General features: G+C 38.1%; 1 protein-coding gene across 20 annotated transcripts in view; it reads right to left on the reverse strand.

Annotated features, from left to right (window-relative positions):
- Positions 1 to 19939, reverse strand: part of SORBS2 (sorbin and SH3 domain containing 2) — a 221056-nt gene that overhangs the window by 49715 nt on the left and 151402 nt on the right. For 8 of the 20 annotated variants that reach the window (XM_014786268.2, XM_014786267.2, XM_014786269.2 and 5 more), the window contains 7 exons: positions 17642 to 17708; positions 16882 to 16926; positions 14211 to 14400; positions 11874 to 11988; positions 3956 to 4114; positions 3175 to 3258; positions 932 to 988 (listed from right to left, as the gene is read on the reverse strand). In XM_014786268.2, coding sequence (XP_014641754.1) covers positions 932 to 988; positions 3175 to 3258; positions 3956 to 4114; positions 11874 to 11988; positions 14211 to 14400; positions 16882 to 16926; positions 17642 to 17708 — 717 coding nt within the window. The remainder of the gene's footprint in view (positions 1 to 931; positions 989 to 3174; positions 3259 to 3955; positions 4115 to 11873; positions 11989 to 14210; positions 14401 to 16881; positions 16927 to 17641; positions 17709 to 19939) is intronic. The other 12 variants (XM_087418381.1, XM_014786277.2, XM_087418386.1 and 9 more) reach the window with 5 other exon arrangements.

Consider the following 19939-nt stretch of genomic DNA (forward strand, 5'->3'; position numbering starts at 1 on the left):
TAGCTGATATTTAGCAAAACTGTCACTTTTGCTTGTGCCTACCAATGAGTCCTAAATCTGCTTTCCAAAATAATTTTATTTCTCTTTGTAGAGAGCAGGATAAAAAGCTTTTGAGTCTGGATTGTTTTTGCCTTTTTCATATTCTCTTTGACAAATTCAAATAAAATTTTGCATTGCCTGGCATAAATTTTCTTACCTAGCAGATTGCTGTGAACACTCCTAAATAAAGATGGCAAATGCATTTCATCTCATATGCCAGGGATAATCTATTATAGTGGCTACCTGGATTACAGCATTGAGAAGGATTAGTAATGTCTGTCAAGGGTGTAGAAATGGGAAGTTGTGACATGTGTCCCGGTTATTTGTCAGTTCTAGTCTTGATTTTATCTGATGCTAAAATCCACAAATCGTATTTGTCAGTTCTAGTCTTGATTTTATCTGATGCTAAAATCCACAAATCGTTTTTAGGAAAATGAAAGAATTAAAATAAATTTTAGGAATACATGGGGCATAAACATCTGATTATCTAAGAATCTAAACCATCATGCTGCACCTCCAAGCATGATGATAAAATGGCTCTGAGAAGCTTTCTGGTAGTGTTTTACTCTGTCTCATCAAAACAGGTGGTTAACAGATGCACTAAGACTACTACATTTGATTTTAGATTATCACAATCCTGGATGCCAGGAGTACACTGAAGAGCTCCACTGACAGTTATGGCTGGAATGATCCTTCACCTACATTTCAGCAAGAGCCAACAACTTTGGAATAATTGACTTCCAAGCCATGATACTGGATACAACACAATGATGCAAAGACAGATTTTCAAAAACAGCTTAGACACTCTAGTGAATTCTAAAGCACGGAGGTTCAGAATCACAGTAACGGCTCCTAAAAGAAAAATCTGAAAGAGAGAGTAATTTGTTTTTACCTCATTGGAAACACCAGAAGAATGATCTTGAACATAGTCCAGAGCCTTTTTAGGAGGCTGGGTGTAGACGCACCACATAAGCAGAAGTGTAGAGATGGAATGAGGAGAATCAATGCAGCAAGGAATGAACATGTGGAAAAGGTGACAACAGTTAGAAATTGAGTGCTGATAGCATCAGATACACATAAAGAGTGACATGAATGGAGCAACATGGGGGTAGCCTGGGAGGAAGAGTGCAACGTTCGTAAATATTCTCAAGCACTGGGCAAAATTACTAGTGATCTGATTAGTACATTTATAAACTCATTTCATCAAATCAAAATCAGCACTCCTAGTCTCTAGCCACAGAGGAATGCAAGGTATATTAAAGAAACATTAAAGAGCAAGTGGATAGCATGCTGGTGAGTTTCCATGTGTGGCTGAAAATGATTACAGAAAATGCTGATAATTTAGGCTTAGAACAGAAATTGGTATAGTCCCTATGAACTGTCTAATCAACAATAACAATACATACAAAATAAAGCTAGAGAATTTTTTTTCCTCTAAAACAAAAAATGTGTTTATATGAATACTTGGATACAAATTAGGGGAAAAATGAGAGAAAACATTCTTCCTATTAGGTATGGAAATTCTAGGAAAAATTCTTTGATTTATATTCATGTACAGTCACTTTGATCCAGTTCAATATGATATAATGAATCTAACCAAGTTTCCTTTGCATTTTAATGGACGAAAGGGACTACCATAACCACCCAGTACACAATATATGATCAGTATATGATGTGGTAAAAAAAAGACTGTACTCTCTGATTTTTAATAAAATTCTGTGCAGTGTAATAGGTATGTTCTTTAAGAGTTTAAAATTCAGAAGAACCAGTGAAAGTATAAAAAGTATGTTGAGGGGCCAGCCCTGTGGCATAGTGGTTAAGTTTGGCACGTTCTGCTTTGGCAGCCCACGGTCATGGGTTCAGATCCTGGGCATGGACCTACACCATTCATCAGCCATGCTGTGGCAGTGACCCACATACAAAATAGAGGAGGATTGGCACAGATGTTAGCTCAAGGCTAATCTTCCTCAGCAAAAAAAAAAAAAAAAAAGTTGACTGACACACATCAAATGCACTGCTGTTGGTAGATAGAGTTCCCCCATAAAACCTGAGTTAAGGGGCTGGCCCAGTGGCATACTGGTTAAGTTCGTGCGCTCTGCTTCTGGCGGCCTGGGGTTTGCAGGTTCGGATCCCAGGCATGGACCTACACACCGCTTATCTAGCCACGCTGTGGCTGTGTCCCATGTAAAGCAGAGGAAGATGGGCACGGATGTTAGCCCAGGGCCAGTCTTCCTCAGCAAAAAAAAAAGGAGGATTGGCAACAGGCGTTAGCTCAGGGCTAATCTTCCTCACAAAAAAACAAACAAACAAAAACTTGAGTTAATAAAGGAAATTGTTATTTGAGGCTTGGGTTAACTCTTTATCCCAAATGGACTAAGCAATTCTTGTGAGGTCCACCTTTGCTGGGGGTTTGGGGACTAAATGTTGTGGTAGTTTTCACTAGTAAGACTAGAAATCAAGGTCTACAGGGTGTCCTTATTTTTCCCTTTCCTTATATCCTTAAGAGTAAAGGAGATATTGTATAGTGGGAACATTCTGGCAGTATATTATAGTGGGAATTGCTCAGAGTTTTTTCTTTATTTAACTGGGTTTAACTTCTGACTCTGCCACCTACTATCTTGGGCAAATTACTTAACGCCTCTGGTCTCTGGCTTCTTCTTATTGGAGGGGCATCGTGAGGACTCACTGAGACAACGAACACAGAACCCAGCACTGCCCAGGTGCTTGGTGATTCCTCAGCAAATGGGAGTTATGATAATTGTAATGATGATCATTATAAACATGATGGTGCTCTTCTGATTGAACTAGACCAAAACGACTGTCAACAAATACAAATCTTCTATAAATCTGTAATAATGGTCTGAATATTCTAAGACAAAAACGATCTCGACATTTTGAATTTGCTTAGATACAAAGTAATCCTAATGCATGATTTGGTGGTAAAGAAAAACTATATGGGAGGTGTCTGAGCATTTGGTACAGACGTGAATGTGGGCCAAGGTGTACCAAATTTGTGTATCTAGTACACACTCAACTTTTATTCTCTAAATGACACCTATCTCTTCTGATAATACGTTTTATAAATCAAACAACATTCTCCTAATTTTCTTACATTAATAGTCTAGCCTCACTTACCGGGCGTCCAAACTCCAGTTCTGAAAAGAATTTATACCAGGGCTCATTTTCTAAATCTATGTCATCTGGATTTATGCGATCAGTCTGGAGCAGATGTGAAGGAAAAGGGAAGGAAAAGGCATACTGAGCTAAGTGAGGGAGATGCTGTGTGGCATGAAAAACACGCACACACATTCACACACAGACATGCATCGACTCTCATCCAACAAATCTCAGCCGGAGAGAACAGAGGGAGTAAAGTAAAATGAGTTAAATTAGGATATGAAGATGAGCTTCGATGACATCACTTAGATCTCTAGTTATTTCCTCTGTCCGCCATTTCTAGTTTTCTCCTTGGCTTGATGCATAAACTATGAGAAACTCTCTGTGGCAGCAAGAATGAGCATTGATGGCACACCAGCGTATTAAAATAGGCTCAATTCAGTCACCAAGTGGCTCTCCTGGGTGAGTCGCTCCATCGCCCCTGCCCTCATGGGTCCCAGCACGTAAGTCTGCTGTCTGCAGTCTGCAGACAGTTTGCTCAGGTGCAGGCATATCGAGAGCCAGGGGAGGGTAAGGTGGGAAGAGATACAAAGTGGGCAGAGGAGTGAGAGGTGCTGGGAGGCTGTTAGGGGTCGATTGGCATTAAGAACCTGGGGTCTTGGTGAGAAAGAAAGGGGCAGCAAGGTGGGGGTGGGGGTGAGTAGCCAGCTTCTGATTGTTTTCTTAGCCTCTGGAGAACAAGGGCTATACCTCAACATCCCAACAGGCATTCAGTAAGTTAAAGAAGGAAGGAGCTCACCCAGATGGGAGAGAGAGCCGGGGTGCTCAGGCTTGGTGTGGGGAAGCCAGTCCTGGGCGGAGGGGAGGGGCTACCAGTTACTTCTCCATGTGGTGGGATAGAAATAGGCTTCCGGCCAGCTTCCCTTGGAACAGGTGTCAGAGTTGTTGGGAGAGGGGGCTGTAAGAAAGAGGGGCGAAGGAAAAACTGATTCATTAGATAGAGGTTCTTAATGGAATCGACAGGGCACCAGCTGGCAGCGCTTTGTGCTCTGCCTCAGGCAAGGCAGGAGGAAACGTTCTGGAAAAGTAAAATATCCCTGGGGCGGGGGCAGATAGCTTAGGAATGGTCTGGACCACCAAAAAGATGTGAAGACAAGAAGCCTCTCGGAAAGTGAAGAAAGATCATATTTTATGAGATACCCCAAATATCATCTCCTACCTGTTTACCTTGAGCTAGAGAGGTGGATTTGGGGAGAGTTTTTTGCAGTACTGAGGTTGGCTAAGGGTTGGGGAGAGGATGAGGGAGAAAAATCCCACCCTGGTTTGGTTGACACTGTAATTTAGAGAAAAAGCCCACTTTTATAACTGACATGCTCCCCTCCGGTGGCTTCTGAATATTGTATTTAAGATAGAAAAACTAAGAGTGTTAATATAAATGGTTTGAGAAAATACATACAATTGCTTTAGTAACAGAAAAAACAGATATGGAGCATTCACTTTACCCAGCGATATCCTTAACACTTTCAAATAATACGGGCCTGACCAGATTGATTCAGGCTGTTGGTTTTGTATTAAAAACGGATGCTTAAACTACTCCATATGGGTTATTACTTCTTTGATAATTTGTTACATGACACTAATTAAACATGGTGCAATTGAACAGTAGAATTTAAGTTAGGAAAAAAAAGAAGGCTTCTAGTTCCCAGAAGCCATTCACCCTGGCCATGACAGGATATATTCTTTGCAATACTGGGTGCTTTGAGATATTCTATATGCACACAAAAGCCATTATTTGACATTAGCTTGTCCAAGCGTTTTATTGACTTTTTGCATTCTCAATAGTTCTGTTAATAATACACAGTCTGTATTTAATAATCAGTTATATCCAAAGTATTTTTAGAGATGTGCTTTTTATTTCAATATTTTATAATATGAGATTATAATGGTAGCTGCAGACAGTGATAGAAATATTTGAGACATCATAACAACATAGTAAAAGGGCCCAAGTTATCCAAAATATGTGGTGATCATAATGATAAAGATCGTGTAGTAACCCTGGGCAATGTATATAATGAGATGCTGCACAATAAAAGCAGAATATGACCATGTGCTTGCACAATAGTTACAATGGTATCACAAAGCCTGTGTCTGGACAAGCACAGGAAGAAAACACACACATACACAAAAGACCACGATGGTGTCCTGGTATTGAGGTTGTCTGTTCTTTTCTTTCCTTGAAAATATTATTTTGCTTTACTATTATAATATTATGGAGGACATCCTGTAATTACTATGGGAAATGTTGCAGGAATCTGCAGATATTTCCTCTTATTTATGCCACTATCATATTTGGTTTAAATTTCAGAAGTAACAGTGAAATTGATAGAAAGAAAATATTCTGGTAACTAATTTACCATTTTCTGTTTAATAAAAACTCGATTCAATTTATATTTGATCCAGTAATGCAAAAGTACTCATTGAGACTTTGATATTAGTAAAATATTGTTTTTCTCCAATTATCATGTCGATAATAGCTGCAGCATATAACTATTTCATGGAATAGTTCAACTGGAGCTGATTTTTAGGGTAATTGACACTAGAGAGAATTTTCCAGTAAATTTCATTCTATCTATAGAGGCCTATACTTCTTCCACAGGAAAACTAACATTTGGCTCTTTCAAATTTTGTTGTTTCTAATGTTACTTACTTAATAATATTATTAATTCTTGATTTTATAATCTCTGCTTTCAAGTGCTGTGCTTTGTTTTGCTAAAAGGAGAGAGAAACTTCTCTTAGAGGAAACAAATTTGTTTAAAAAACATTTGAACAGTAGAGGGCAGCAAATTTACTAAACAAATAATTATATTTGCCAGTGGTTGCAACTTCACTTTGACTTCCACCTTAAGAAAGTATATAAGTAAATATATATATTTATAAATATGTAATTCTGATTTATAGAGATATATTTCTATGAAAGAATATGACTAAGGGAGCAGAATATCTATCATCCTGCACCATCCTGAGCATGGCAATTTTCCACGAATTATGATTTTGCAGATTAAAAATTCAGTTTATAGGGGCCGGCCCCATGGCCAAGTGGTTAAAATTCTGCGTGCTTAGCTTCAGCGGTCTGGGTTTGTGGGTTCAGATCCCAGGCGTGGACCTACACCACTCGTCAGCCATGCTGTGGCGGTGACCCACATACAAAATAGAGGAAGACTGGCACAGGGGTTAGCTCAGGGCCAATCTTCCTCAAACAAAAAGAGGAAGACTGGCAACAGATGTTAGTTCAGGGTGAATCTTCCTCAGCAAAAAAAAAAAAAAAAAGAAGAAGGAAAATTTCAATTTATAGTCTCAATGGGCAGCTCTCTAGAATCCATGCCAATAGAAATTAGCAGAGAAAAGGCCCCAAACAATCTTTGGTAATTAGCTATAACTTTGGAACTTAATGAAAGGCACAGGCTTCAGCAGACCCTTTGTGGTAAAGAAATGGTAAGCAGCAGAACCAGAATTTTCCCTTTGCTGGGCTTGACCTATTGAGTCCCTTTAGTCATGCAACAATGAAATGTCTGATGTAGCAATCGGGATCTTCTGCTAAGATACACAGAGGCCTCACAACAGTCAGTGATACACATACAGATGGTCAGACACAGACATATATGTACACATTCATAATCTCACTAAATCCACACTATCCAGGCGTAACTTGAAAGTTCAACTGAAGTTCGACACGAATATTGACACTCAGAAACTCACTTAGGAAGCACGATCACGCTTTGCTCTATTTGCTTATAAAAGACAACAAAAGAGCAGAGAGTCTGCTGTGCATCTTTCTCACCTCTTTTGGTCTCTTCTCATTTTGAAAAACCCAGCAAACCTGTGCTTAAAACTAACGTGTCATCAGTGCAAGAAGAGGTGCTTAAGAAAATCTAAAATTATAAATCACACACGATTCTTATTTAAAGGCAGCCTGGGGTGAACAACTTTTAAAGTTCTTGTTTTCTACAGTTTAAAAGCATTTAGTTGCTTTTCAGGTTATAAAAATTCTACTGTTGTCAGTATACTCATTGCAGGCATGCAATTTCTATATGTTGTTCCAAACAAAAAGAAGTGTCAACCTCATTTGGTTCTTTAAAATTTACGCCCATTAGATTTTTAAGCTTGAATGGCATTGGCTACTATGTTTTATATTTATTGTGGTTCCACAATAAATGCTATACACATTGTCAGTTGGAGTAATTCTTTATGGTCTAACCATCTAAACCATCAGATGAAACTCCCAAAACTTTTATAGCTTAAGCTTTGAGTGACAATCTTCACTGTTAACGAAGCTTAAGTTCGCTGAGGATTTAAATTGCATTTCAACTCTGCACAGTGTTTTCAATGATTATTTCTTTCTGTTTGTACCATTATGTGCTGGTTTAGTTAATGTAGAGAAAGGTGACCTCTTCATATTATCTTCTATTTTCTGAAGCATAGAGAGATCTTAAATAAGTGCTGTATTTAAATGTATTTTTATTTTATTTTAATTTGGCTCACCTATAATCACATCCAATCCAGATGGGATGTAAAGTTTTTATTAACATAATCCCAGCAGAGAGTTTGTATGATTGTCTCATGGAATAAATTGTGGTTCAAGTCAGTTAAAGATAAATTCCTGGTGATTGCAAAGTACTTTGTAGATCAAACATTAGGCCCATTTGATCAACATTTCTAAATTTATAGTCAAACAAATATCTATGTACTTCAAAAAACTGCGTTCATTTTTTTGCAGTTCCTGTTAAAGAATGTAAATGCGTATTCCATTGATTCCTAAGGATGAAGGAGATCCTTTTGGGCAGAGTCTGGGGGAGGACTTTTATTCAAATAGTACTGCCTTCTCTACCCTCCTTGTACCCCAGGGAACCACAGAATTAGTGAACCACAGTTACTAATAGCAGTGTGTCAGATCCCTCGTGTGGGGTACCCACTGTGACTTTTGTCACTAGAAATGTATAGACTTCATGGATAAGCAACAGAACAGGGATTCAGTCTCACCAACTTTACCTACTACCTGCAAGGGTAAAACCTATATTCATTCACGTGCTTATGAATTGAGTGAGTATTCACTTAACACCTACCATGTGCCAGGCATTGTGCTAGGTGCTGTGGATACAACTGGTGCACCAGACATGGTCCCTGCCTTCAAGGAGCCTAAAGTCTAGTGAGGGACACAGACAAGTAAACAGGCCATTACAATTCAGTGTGGTGAGGGGGGAATGCAGGGTGCTACGCGCTCACAGCAGGGGGAGCTTCACACTTCTTGTCCAGGAGTCAGGGATGCTGCCCGGGGGAAGTGAGACGAGGCTGAGGATGAGATGGGATTTTCCATGTGAAGAGGGAGGTGGTGGAGAGAGCTTTCCTGGCAGAGGGAACAAGCTGCGCAAAGGTCCAGGAAGGAAGGAACTGAAAGCTCTCAGCATAGCTGGAGCACAGTCAGTGAGGCAGGAAGGATGGGAACAGACATGAGGCTGGAGAGGTCAGTGGGGCTAAAACATTAGGTTTTTTGTAAATTAAGGAATTTGGATTTTGCTCTAAGAATACTTGAGAGCCAGGAGAAAGTTTTGAGCAGGAGGTTTTATAAAGATTTTGTAAAGATTGCCTTAGCTGTGGTGTGGAGACCAGATTGGAGAATTAGGGAAAATAATCGGGTGGCTGTCGTAATCCGGACAATGGATGATTGTGGACCAGAAGAGAGGAGTGGCAGGGGATCTCCTAGGGGACAGGACTTTGAGATCACTGGGAGAGAGGAATCCAAAATGACATTTGGGAAAACCAGGCAGATGACACAGTCATCTAAGAATTCAAAAGAGCAACAGAGAATTACCTAACTGTTGTGTATAATTCACAAAAACTAAACTGAAAAGAGCAAGGGAATGCTCACAAACGATCTTGGAGTAAGACAGGAGAGCACGTTCATAAAACCTTGAAATTGTTAAGTGTTGTCCATTTGCTGTTACATCACTCTCATTTAGCAAACCTGCTCTTCATCCTCTACACCTTGTGTGTTCAACACACTCCAGAATCTTATTTAAACGATATCAACATAAAGCCAGTCTCTGCAACACCACCATACACTTAGCCCTTTGTTTTTTCCTGATTTACAGAGGCAATCAGAATGAATTCAGGGTTGATGAAAATAAATAAAAAAATAATAGCCTAGTCCTAAAATAAAAAGCCTGGCCAAAATGATACAGATGACTAGCTCAAATCCTTTTGCATAAGGCTGGCCATCAGCAAAACTGTTTAGGAGGGATAAAAGTTTTGGTTCTTTCTATTTGTCCATAAGATATGCATTCTTATTTCCTTCCAAGTTTCTAAGTTCCCTCCATTTCTCTTTTCCTGTGGCTACAGAGGCCCATCCAGACCCAAATCTCCAGCAGTACCAGTGTTCCAGATCTTCATATTCTTAGAATTAGTTAAGTATACTGTTCTTATGTCTTAACTACTTAGGGCACAGGCTTCTGGTAAAGTAAATCAAGTACAGTAATTTATTATAACTTAGCAAATAAACTAATTTACACTGCAAAATAATAAAAAAATCAAATAAACTAATTAAGGTGATAATGACTACTAGCTAAATGTGTTTCCTACTCAGCTAATCCTGGTGGTGTGGCAGTATAGTTGTCGTTAAGTGCACCAGGCTTGAGTTGGCCTGGGCTCAGCTCCTAAGTCCAGCACCCACCACCAGCTATGTGAACCTGGGCAAGGTTTCCTAATCTGTGCTTAGGTTCTCCAGCTGTAAAATGGGAATGCCATTTTCTACTTCATACGGTCGTTGGGATCATCACGTGAGATACGGCATAAATTACTAATTACAGGGCCTGGCACATAGTCAGTGCTTGATAAAGATCTACAACTATGGTTATTGTTATTATTGCTGTTTTTAAACTAGGAGCCTTCAAAGCTTTAACGCAAAGACATGAGTAATGTGGGAATTTCAGTCATAATGACAGGGCCCAGGAATGAGCTCCTGAGGGGGCAAAGGAAGGATTCCTTAGATGTGCCTCCATCTTAACCACAAGGAGGTTGTCTCTTCACACAAATGCAGATCTAGCTCTGCGTATCCATTAAAGGATAGACTCGAAGTTCCTTAAGGTAGAGTCTGTGTCTGGTTCACTACTGTGCCCCTAGCACCTAACAGAATGGCTGGCATATAGTTGGTGCTCAATTAATTTTGTTGAATGAGTAAATAATAAAAACATCCTGATGGGAAAGCTTCTAAAATCAATGCTGTTTCCTGACACCACAGCTAAAAGCGTTCCAAGATAATTACAAGGTTTGTCATCCTAAGAGCCTCATAAATTGGTAAGATGATCAGTAAAGTTTTGTTATTTACACTTAAATCTGAGACTTACTATTTTGCAAAATTATTTTGCTATTTTTGATTGTATGCAATAGTGACATCATGTTTCACTCAATTCTCATCCTAGAAATTTCAAGGTATCATGATATTCAATCAAATAACCTAGTAAATGAGTTATAAGTTTGCATTGGAGCCTGCAAATCAGTGGTGTTTCTTCTTTTTTTCTTTCATTTTTTTCTGGTGAAGTCTTGTTACTCTAAAAGATCTGAGTTTTTTGAAGAAAGGCAAAGAAGGCTTAGATAAATATCATGTATGAATTATGTGATTATAAAGTTTTTGAACATGTTTCTCAAGAACATAACCATAAATACAGGGTTTCAAAAACTAAATCAAGGACACTCATGTTGGGCGTGGTGAGGCCAGGGTTTCTGATCAGATTTCAGGGCTGGCCTTGCATTATATGTAATAATGTGGTTTCTTGGATACTCTTAAGGGAGCTAATAAAGAAAATTCTTTTTCCTGTTCACTGACACCTAACATCCTCTAAAGATAAGGATGAGAGGAAATTGCAAATAACATCAATTGTTTCTCTAGAAGCAGGTTTTGCTGGTGATACAGAGAAATTATAGCATTTCAAAGAGATCCTGGGGGTACTGATTTAGGAGGGAAAGCAAAGGATTCAGAAGGGACTGGGGACTAAAAACAGAGGGCCAAGGAAGAACCTATGTGTTCAATTGCACTTTGAGGAGGCAAGTGGTTACTTTCAAGTTTATATATCTTTTCGTTTGCATATAATTAAATAATTGGAAAAAATACTGCAAAATTAAATATAATCTTGATCCATTAGATTGACAATCAATCAGGAAGCTTGAGGCTTGGTAACCTGAGGGGGATTTAATAAGAATCCATTAAAACAACTTGTTATAAAAAAGGCATTTGGAAAATTTCCCCAAAAGAAATATTAAGCAACCAGTATGGAAACCAAAGGATAGAACTGCCTGGGTCCATTTGTATCAGAAAGATTAATGAATGATTTTTCTTACTAGCAATGCAGACTAGCAATTAAATGTTGCATTTATGAGTGTTCTTTTTTGCTCTTTTTAATTAGACTCAGGGCCATAATTAGGCACAGCCATAGTTACATACAAATGAGTCCTATATTTAGTCGGTAGGGACAATATAGTAAAGAGTGCATCTTCAATTCTGAGACAAGACGCACAGATCGTGATACAAAATAAACATGATTTCTAAGTAATGCCAAATAAATAAATTACCTTTGGGATAAAAAATTCTAAACGATATGAAATTCAGGTTTATTTGGGAACCCAGGAAGCCTAGAGGACGGGCGTTCTGTTCAATGACAAGTGCTTACTGGTCTTTCATGCTGCAGAATTGATGACTTCCCGGGTTCATATTCAAAAATACTCCTTGGCTCAGAACGAAATTTTCTCGTGTCCACTTTTCTGTCTGGAGGATCCCAGTCATGCCTAGAAATAAACAACAGATTACATATTAACATAATCCTCTATGCTTAAAGCAGTTATATAAAACCACTCACTATCTGTTTTCAAAGTTAATTTCAGTATAGATTTTTTAAAAGGTCTCTGAGGATAAAAAGTTAATCTGCAGCCAATAGCACATTTATGTTTTGTTTTGCATAAATGATTTAAAGAAAGCCATTTCTTTGATTTCATACTATATTTTCCTCTATTTTTTTCCTCACAATGACTATACTCCTGCTGGCTCAAAAAGTCATAAGGGGTTTCTAGATGTGCAGCCACTGATCTGCTAGTAAACCCTTGGGTCACAAATGGCAGCTGTGTATGTTTGTGTTTAGAATAAGTGGCGGTTATGCTCCATTAAGCTATGTGAATTTATCCCACCACTCTGTGACCTGGCATCCTTGATCGAAAGTGACAAGGAGTAATGCACACGCCATGTTTGATCTTGTTTATCTCACAAGTGGCAACATAGCTTGTCTGTGAAAAGTACAAAAGCACCACAGGGGGTACCATCCATAGGAGCAAGTCATGTGGATGGGAGATCCACCTCTGGTGTTACCCTTGAAAAACCAGAGCCAGGCATCTGTCCCATTGCACAGGAGACCTTGGAATCAGCTCTTTCTCCTGAGCTAATATCCTTCAAGAGACAGTCAAGGAGGGACTTAGAAAATAAAGCTTTTCTACGTGGCTGGGGCTGAAGAAGGCGGCTTCCTTTGGGTGGACCATTTTTGAGGAAGAAAAATTTTCTGACTATGGATGAGAGCAATTCTGACTTCGTGGAATGGGATGAAATTCTGACTCCATGGCATATTGGAAATAGAAGTGCTCTAAGAGACAGGAGAATTAGGGGTAAGTCTTGGCTTTCTAGTAAATTGATGAGTAATATTCAGCAGAGGTATTTTGAACACCACATGAGACAATGTATATGAAAGCCATCTAGAAATTTTTAAGGGATTATCATATTTCTTAGTGAGAGATTTATTTTCGCTAAACACATAGGACAAATAATACATTTAAATCTGAGTTAATTTTGGGTCTTTTTTTAATAGCAGAGATACTATTTTGTGTCTAGACAATTATTTCTCAAATTTAAGACATCACACTTATAAACATATAATTCATCCTGAGGAGATTGTTGTTAAAATGAGAATCTCTTCACACATGACCTGTGCCTATTTTTGTGGTATCTTACACCCTATAAGATCATCAATTACTCTTAAAGGTACAATAGGGTGTTGAATATAATATTTCTGGGATGAATATGATAGATGGATGCTTCGTAACCAGTATTAATATTGAATAATTCTTATATCCTTATTTGTTAATTGCCAGTATAGCATGAGCTATAGCTTTAGTCAGAGCTGTGTTTGAATCCTGGTTTGGACATACTAGCTGGATGAGCCGAGCAAGCTACTTTAATTCTTTAAGCCACAGTTTCTTTCTCTCTAAAATGGGTTTAAAATAGAACATATCTCATTGGGTTGTTCTCAGAATTAAATGATATAATACAAGAAACATGCTTAGCCTCTTGCTCAGCTCACAGTGAGCTCTCAATAGAGGTTACCTATAAGGAGGATTATTAGTCATAATCCTAATAAAAATGGCACAATAAAAGCGTGTTACAAATTTTTATTTTTGTGTGCACAGTCTCTATAAAAATATTTCAGTGGGGAAATGAAAATTACTATCATCTCGAAAAGCTGGTGGAAATGAGTCACAGACAGACACATTAACTAATGCCTTATTTATGATTTATGAATAACCTTCCCTGCTCTCAAAGAGATATTTTTGTGGATCAGAGGGGAAATTTTAAATTATTTATAGACCTAACACTTCAAATCTGAGGAAACTGAAAATCAACTGCATAGTCTCTGACCTTTCTATGCCAAAGGGAGTACATGTCAATTATTTCTACATATTTGTCTTCTTATATGCATCTATTGATCAAAAAGTAGAGATTGTGCCCATATTACTTCAGGTCTAACTTGGGTCACTATGATATGATGAACTAGGATTGTGAAAGCATTTGCTACAATCTCAATAGAGGAGGTCAACATGGTACATATATTGACTAATAAGATGACACGTGTAAGACTAGTAAGCTATTCTATCTCGGTAAGGTAAGCACAGATTCTTCTACTGAATGCCATGCAGCCTTATTTTTATCCTAAGTTAAATTTAGGCCACTTTTGGGGAAAATGCCTTACTTTTCTGTTGAAGACCGATCTCTTGATCGAAATGGTGGGACTGGAGGAGGAACATGTGGGGGAGGGATGGGAGGGGGAGCATCCTTGAAGACATCAGTGCCATTGTCAGAGTGGCTTTTGGAGAGGGGTCTGTAGGTCTGGGTCTTTGCAGCAGGATGTGACTGAGCGCTGTAGGGTGAGTTGTACAGGCCTGTCATGAAACACAACACAACGAAACAAAACAGAAGCAAATAGCATTTTAAAAGTGCATTGAATTATTTGTACCCCACAAAATATTCGATGGTTTTACCAAAATTGTTATCAATAAGCATATTCACAATGCATGCACTGGAGGGTATGTTCCTTATTGGTTTATTAATATTATGAATTTATTATTTTTAATATATTAATTCATTATTAATGTATTCTATATGCAAGCACTGATTAAAGTAAATCTTTGTTAATTATTTTGGAATTAGTAATAATTCAGACTGGTACTAGGAAGAATTACTAGTACTAGTAAATTTTCTCCTGGATAATATAAACTAATAAGATAGTTAAGGTTTCAGAGGAAGATTAAAAATATTTAACAGAACTATTTCCAATTATCTTTTATTACTTTAAAAGCTCTGATTTACATGTGATAATTGACATGTTAATTGCAAGCAAACAAAATGTTGAGCAAGTTATATATGTGCTGTGCAATAAGCTTATAGCGCATCTGGGGAAATGAGACACAAATAGAATTATGATTGAAAATAACTGGTAACATATGATAAAGTCCAAGTGAAGAAAATATATATTAGGAATTAAAGGATTTTAGAAGATGGTGGATTGGTTAGAGAAGATATGGAACTGATAGCACTAGTTAGCCCTGAAGGATTAGTTTGGGTGAGTAGAGGGAAGAGGGCAGCAAAGATGCCATAGAAAAAAAAAAAAAAGAGGCAGAAAGTGCAAGACATAGAAGAGCGGGATGTAGGGTTAGTAGAAAGAGAAGACTAGTTGCATTCACCTTGTCTACTGATTAAATGGTAAAACTTCTAGAGGGCTCTGCAAGGTTATATGTAACTACTATTCAATTTACTAATTACTAATGAATACAAAACTTCAATCTTAAAAATAATAAAAATTCTGAATTTCTCACATCCTCAATCTTTTGAGCTAGGGCTATTTTCACTCATCTGCTTCTGCTGAAGGTCCATGCAAATTGCCATGACAAATAAAGAGCCAACGTCTGCACTTATTGCTTTGCCTCAATTCTACAGTCAGACTCCAACTTCAGAGGTTTTTAAAAACAAGCCCCACATTTCCAAACTGAGACTTAACTTAATTACAGTTTCGGCTCTCCCAGAAATGGAATCTTAAACCAGTCAATCAGGAGTCACTTGATCAGCACTGGTTAGGTCATCCGCCTGATAGATCCCACCACCCCCTAAGGAAAGTAATCTTGCAATAACCGACCTGCTTTTTTGCCTAGTATAACTTCCTTGTTCCTGTTTCTTTCTGCTTATGAAAGTCTTTCATTTTGTACAGCTCCTTGGAGCTCCTTTCTATCTGCTAGATAGGATGCTGCTCGATTCATGAATCACTGGATAAAGCCAATAAGATCTTTAAAATTTACACAGTTGACTTTTGTTTTTTAACAAGGCTAAACACAGGAGGTGAGTTTGGATTACCTGTGTCCAGGTAAAAGTTGAGGGAAACATCTTAGCGGGCCTCCTGCTATCATCTGGAAAAGCGAGGATGGAAAACCAGAGGTCTCGCGTCTTGCTAAGCTTGTTCTGCTCGTTTTTTCCTCTATTTGTCTTTGGAGACTAGTGGCAGAATTCCTGACGGTTAAAGGCCTTGAGTGCTGGCCTTTGGGCATCAAGGAGGGGAGAACCTCATGCAGTTCTGAGGCCAGGCTGTCAGGGGGACCCCTACATGAGGTTGCAGCTGCTGGAGGGGGGTGAGCAATCTGAGCTTCAGAGTCTACTCCAAAGAAAGGAAAACCAGACACTGTGCAACTGCCCCGAGCCTCCGGCCGGGCAGTGACAGGAGGCCCTGTGTGGGATCCCCTGATATGACATTCAGGAGAAAGCAATGACGGGAAATATTTTTTAGGGGTCCCACACTCCAGCCTGCAACCGCTTCACAAAGTACCAACGCTCTCAAATACAAGTGAAATGCCCGGAATTGAAGTCGTTCCATTACGACCATGGGCAACTCTGAGTCAGATAAGCGGCCGAGCAAAGTGAGATTTTTAAAAATCCTTCAATGAATGGTTGCATTTTCAAGCAAAAGCGTGGACAGGTCACGAAATACTTTGCTTGACTTGTTTTCCGTGAAGTCTATCTGAAAGATCTTACGCAACTGTAATCTCTCTCTCTATGGCTAAAAGGAGATCTTTATCTTATTTTATACTCCCCCCCTCCCGTATGTCTTTCATGCTGTCCTTCACACTTGGGTTAAACATTCCTGAAGCTGAGAATAAACTAACAGTGGGAATGAATGAGATAAAACAGTATCAGTTCTCATTTCCATAAGAAAAGATCAATCCTTTTGTTACGCATGCTCTGGGAAAAGAAAAAAGCATCCTCTTAATCATAGAAACTGAAAACATGCACTCAGAGTGGTGAAAAAGTCACTGTGAAGTTCTTCCAAGCATGATTGAGCATACAACAGTCATTGCGAGCAAGCAAACCCGTCCTACCTGCATTATATGTATAAGGAGTATTATACATGTCTGTGTCATCATCTAGAAAATGAAACATAAATATTATGGTAATAAAGATTCGGTCACCATAGCATAACAAGACAGGGGAACTTCAGAGAAACAACAGAAATTTGTTAGAAAACCAATGTGTTTTGCCCAGTTCATAACACCATTTTTTAAATTTTCAATTGTTGTTGTTTTTGCTGTGCCTCTGCAGATGGATCGCTCTTGTCTGGAACAAATTTGCTCTGCTGCCCTCTACACAGCATACAAGGTCAGTCTCTTTTCCTCCTTTCCCCAGGCAGCCGTCTCTTCTGGATCATGAATTTCCTTAAGTAAGTGCTTTAAAGATTTCTTGTCAACTCAGTGAAACCTACTTATGCTCACTTTCTTGATAAGGAGCAGACTTGTGTGGACAGAGGACTAATGAGTCTGTTTAAGTACACAATATGCCACATCAGTTTATATTGTGAGAAGGGAAGGACAAAGGGATAAGAGCAGAACACCTGGCACCCCTCCAAGGGTCACCTTGCAAGAGGCTTCTTGGCAGCTTAGGGCTGAGGCAGGAGCACAGGTGTCTGTGATTTGAGGGGTGATGTAACTAGAACAAAGAGGAATGTTGAAAAGAAAGAGGGAGGGCCTTGAAGTTTGCTAGAGTCTTCACATTTTGTGTGGACCAAAACTGTGCAAAGGGGAGTATACATATACATCCTTCAACCCACAAGAACTTGATCAGAAAACATAACAACACACATACCTGGTTTGTGCACCATGTGAATTTGCTTAAACATTGTCTTGTACCAGTCCTTTGGTCTGTCAACTGTCTACAAAAGAGAACATCCAAATAGTCACAAAACTGGTTCCAAATAAACATTGTTCCTCAACGTTTTTCTTTCTATAGTTTATCTTTTTTAATATCAGACTTCTGTTCTGTGATTAAAAAATCTATTTCATGATGACAATACCAGTAACGTATCCAATAATGCAGGCAGTTTGCAAATATATTACCCTTGTTTGATTTTAGGCAGAATTGGAACATTCTATGCTGTGGTTTTATTTTTTCCAGATCATAGCTGTGCCCAGCACTAGATAGTTGATATTTGCACAAGCATATTTATATAAAAATAACTGAATAAAAGTTATAATGTTGTAATAGTTTGCTTCACTTCTTTTGGTGACAATTATCATTATCCTTAAAAACCTTTTAGTGAATGTTCTGTTCAAGAGATTATTTTTAGAATGAACTAGGGAATATTTTTGACTCAAACTGTTTTCTGATCATCAGTTTACAATTAGAGGAATAAAAATTTAATATTTGCTAGTCTAAGTTATGAAAACTTTGAATCTAGTAAACAATCTAAGGTCCTAGAGCAAATCTAAAAATGTAGACATTGTTTCAAATTTTTTTTAACATGATGAGAAAATGTAGGCAACATTTGCCTTGCTAAATTTTAAGTGCCTTGGGAGTAGAAGCTCCTTATGCATCCCAGGCTTTTGACAAGATAGAAAGAGTGGGCTGTAGTGGCAAGATGAAATTAATGTCAGATCAACCTAGATTCAAATCTTGGTTCGTTTAATAACTGTTTCCTGCTTCCTAGCAATATGAGTTTGGGCAAGTGAGGTAACGTTTTAGAGCCTCAGGATTCTCCTCTCTAAAATGAAATAACTTTATCTTATATAACAAACTGTCATTGGATTGTTATGGAAATTGAATGAGACAATGTATACAAAAGGCCTAGAACAATTCCTAAACTATAAGAAATACTCAATAAATAATAACAGTAGGGAACTTCAAATATTTATCAAATAAAATAATGAATGAATCCAGGTTATTGGATGGAATGCTACCTTATTATATACCTGTGAAAGTAGATGTACACTTTTTAATCAAAATTAAAGATTTTGCTTGGCAAGATCTTTATCTCAACATTTCCAGAGCTACTGGGGCAAGAAACTCAACCATTCTGTGTATAGTCACTAAATATACCAGATTTTTCAAGACAGTTCTCTTGATATAAAACACTCTGTTACGACTGCCACAAAAATATTCTTGTATTTGTTAGACTGAGCTTTGGTTTAGATTTTATACCATGATTTTTCTCTCAGAAATGTGGTCATTGCATTTTTCATCTGGAAATTGAACATTTTGTGCTATATCTAAATTTAGTTTGATCTCTAAGAATATCTGATTCTGGTAATCACCATAAATATAGATTAACATTAAGGGCTACTTGACTTTTTGTGAATCACCTCTTCATTCATTCCAGGCTCTTTCTACAATGGAAAAATTGAGGAGATTGTTGATTGACCTTACATTCAAATGGGGGGAGCTGGTGGGGGGGTGCTGTGATGAAGCAGGAGTCTAGCTATTAGTTGCTGGTTTAAACAAAGTAGTTGAACATGTATCTTGAAGTGACATTTATTTTCATAAAAGATGGGTTTCTCTTTCATTAAGCTTTATTTCCTTTAGAGTATTCAGCAACAGAAGATAAGACAGAACTACATGCAAAAGTGTCTCCCAGCCATACCTGGACGTAACCAATGGCAACAAGGAAGCCTAATAAGTAAGTTATGTCACTGTACATGGCAATGTATCTTGACAGACAGGATTGTTTTCTTCACTTGCTGGAGGGCACATATCAGACAGGATCTCAGTTCTGCCATCTGCTAGCTTTATATGGTGAGCACAGAGATGCCAGGAAATGCCCGGTCGGTTGGCAAAGAGGAATATGAAACTGGTAAAAGGAAATACTAAAACCCTATGTCCCTTTCTAAAAGAAGTACTCTAAGCATTTAAAGTTCCTTTTATAAATACCATCATGGAGATTGTTATGGCTACCATTGAGAAGAAGTAAATAGAAGTCTACTCAAATTTGAGGAAGTTTACTCTTGTATGTGTCCTTCAAAATTATTTTGCACGGACAGTAACTACGAGTAATTCACTATTCAGTTGTTTTCTAGAAACTTGGCTGAATATACCTGAATTTTTACATTCTTATAGTTTACAAAACATCAGAACTCTACATAGATTGATCATGCAGAGATTCCCAAAAAG

Source organism: Ceratotherium simum, chromosome 28, assembly GCF_057802395.1.
Source record: "Ceratotherium simum simum isolate JZ-2026a chromosome 28, ASM5780239v1, whole genome shotgun sequence".
Classification (NCBI taxonomy): Eukaryota; Metazoa; Chordata; class Mammalia; order Perissodactyla; family Rhinocerotidae; genus Ceratotherium; species Ceratotherium simum.